The sequence below is a fragment of the Alexandromys fortis genome, unplaced genomic scaffold (assembly GCF_014885135.2).
Source record: "Alexandromys fortis isolate MF-2015 unplaced genomic scaffold, M_Fortis_MF-2015_v1.1 scaffold_181, whole genome shotgun sequence".
In the NCBI taxonomy this organism is placed as follows: domain Eukaryota; kingdom Metazoa; phylum Chordata; class Mammalia; order Rodentia; family Cricetidae; genus Alexandromys; species Alexandromys fortis.
Genome location: NW_026068069.1, coordinates 2,418,538 through 2,419,723, shown reverse-complemented (window position 1 = coordinate 2,419,723; position 1,186 = coordinate 2,418,538). Strand labels below are relative to the sequence as shown.

General features: G+C 41.7%; 1 protein-coding gene across 1 annotated transcript in view; it reads left to right on the top strand.

Annotated features, from left to right (window-relative positions):
• The window catches only part of LOC126487876 (ubiquitin carboxyl-terminal hydrolase CYLD-like), a 36,963-nt gene that overhangs the window by 30,958 nt on the left and 4,819 nt on the right, over positions 1-1,186 (top strand). The window contains exons 7-8 of the mRNA XM_050120914.1: positions 36-217; positions 339-447. Of these exons, the coding sequence (XP_049976871.1) occupies positions 36-217; positions 339-447 (291 nt within the window). The remainder of the gene's footprint in view (positions 1-35; positions 218-338; positions 448-1,186) is intronic.

Sequence of the window (1,186 nt, the reverse complement as noted above, 5' to 3'; positions counted from 1 at the left end):
GTCTCTTTGACTGTCAGAATGTGTGATCTCTGCAGTGCATGCCGTGGTCTGTTTTATCATGTTCGTCTCTGGGGGAGTCTGGAAAATCTGTAGCTTATTGCTGCTCTGCATCCACACTGCACATTCACAAGTGGGCTCTGCTTCATGGGCCAACAGCCCTGCTGAAACCACTACTGGGTTTGACAGCAATGACTATTTCAGTTTCATAGGGAAACTCGTTAGTACAGGGATTAGGACTCAAGGCTTTGGACATGCTAAGTAAGCACTATATTGAGCTAAGTCCCCAGCTCCTTAGGACTTTGGTTTCTAAAACTATGTGTCTTTTTTTTTTTCTTTAGGCACCATCATGCTTGATTATTCAGATGCCTCTGTTTGGAAAAGACTTCAAAATGTTCCAAAAAATTTTCCCTTCTCTAGAATTAAATATAACGGATTTGCTTGAAGACGGTAAGTATATAGTCCTTTCTTTGTTTTTTTGTTTTGTTTTGTTTTAGAAATAGTAGGCCTGGACTTGTCATTAGTTATGGATATAGTACATCTGACAGGTAATTCAGTATTTGAAGAGCTTAGACATACTAACTCAATAATTTGACTGCTAGAATTTATTCTTAAAAAAAAGAGGTAAAAATAAGTAATTTAAATGCAAATTTACTTACTATCTGACAAGAAATTAGAGACAAGGAATGTTAATAAGAGGGAAGTGGTTAACTGGATTGTATGTCCAAACAATAGACCTATGTGAAAACAGTGTGTGGTAGTTATCGTGGAAGGGAAAGCATCGAGAGGCTAGATGAGAGAAGCTGGAGATACACGTGTACCTGGGTGCACATATGATGTGGGAGTGATTTCTTATTAATAAAGAAACTGCCTAGGCCCCTTGATCGGCCCACCCTTAGGTGGGTGGAGAAAACAGAAGAGAATTCTGGGAGAAAGAAGCTTAGTGAGTGAGTCGCCATGATTCTCCCGCCCCAGACAGACGCAGGTTAAGATCCTCCCTGGTAAGCCAGCTCGTAGGCTACACAGAATATTAGAAATGGGTTAGAACAATATGTAAGAGTTAGCCAATAAGAAGCTGGAACTAGCTGGGCCAGGCAGTGTTTGAAAGAATACAGTTTCTGTGTAATTATTTCGGGCATAAGCTAGCCATGCGGGCGGCCGGGTGCCGGGGACACAGCCCCGCCGCTCC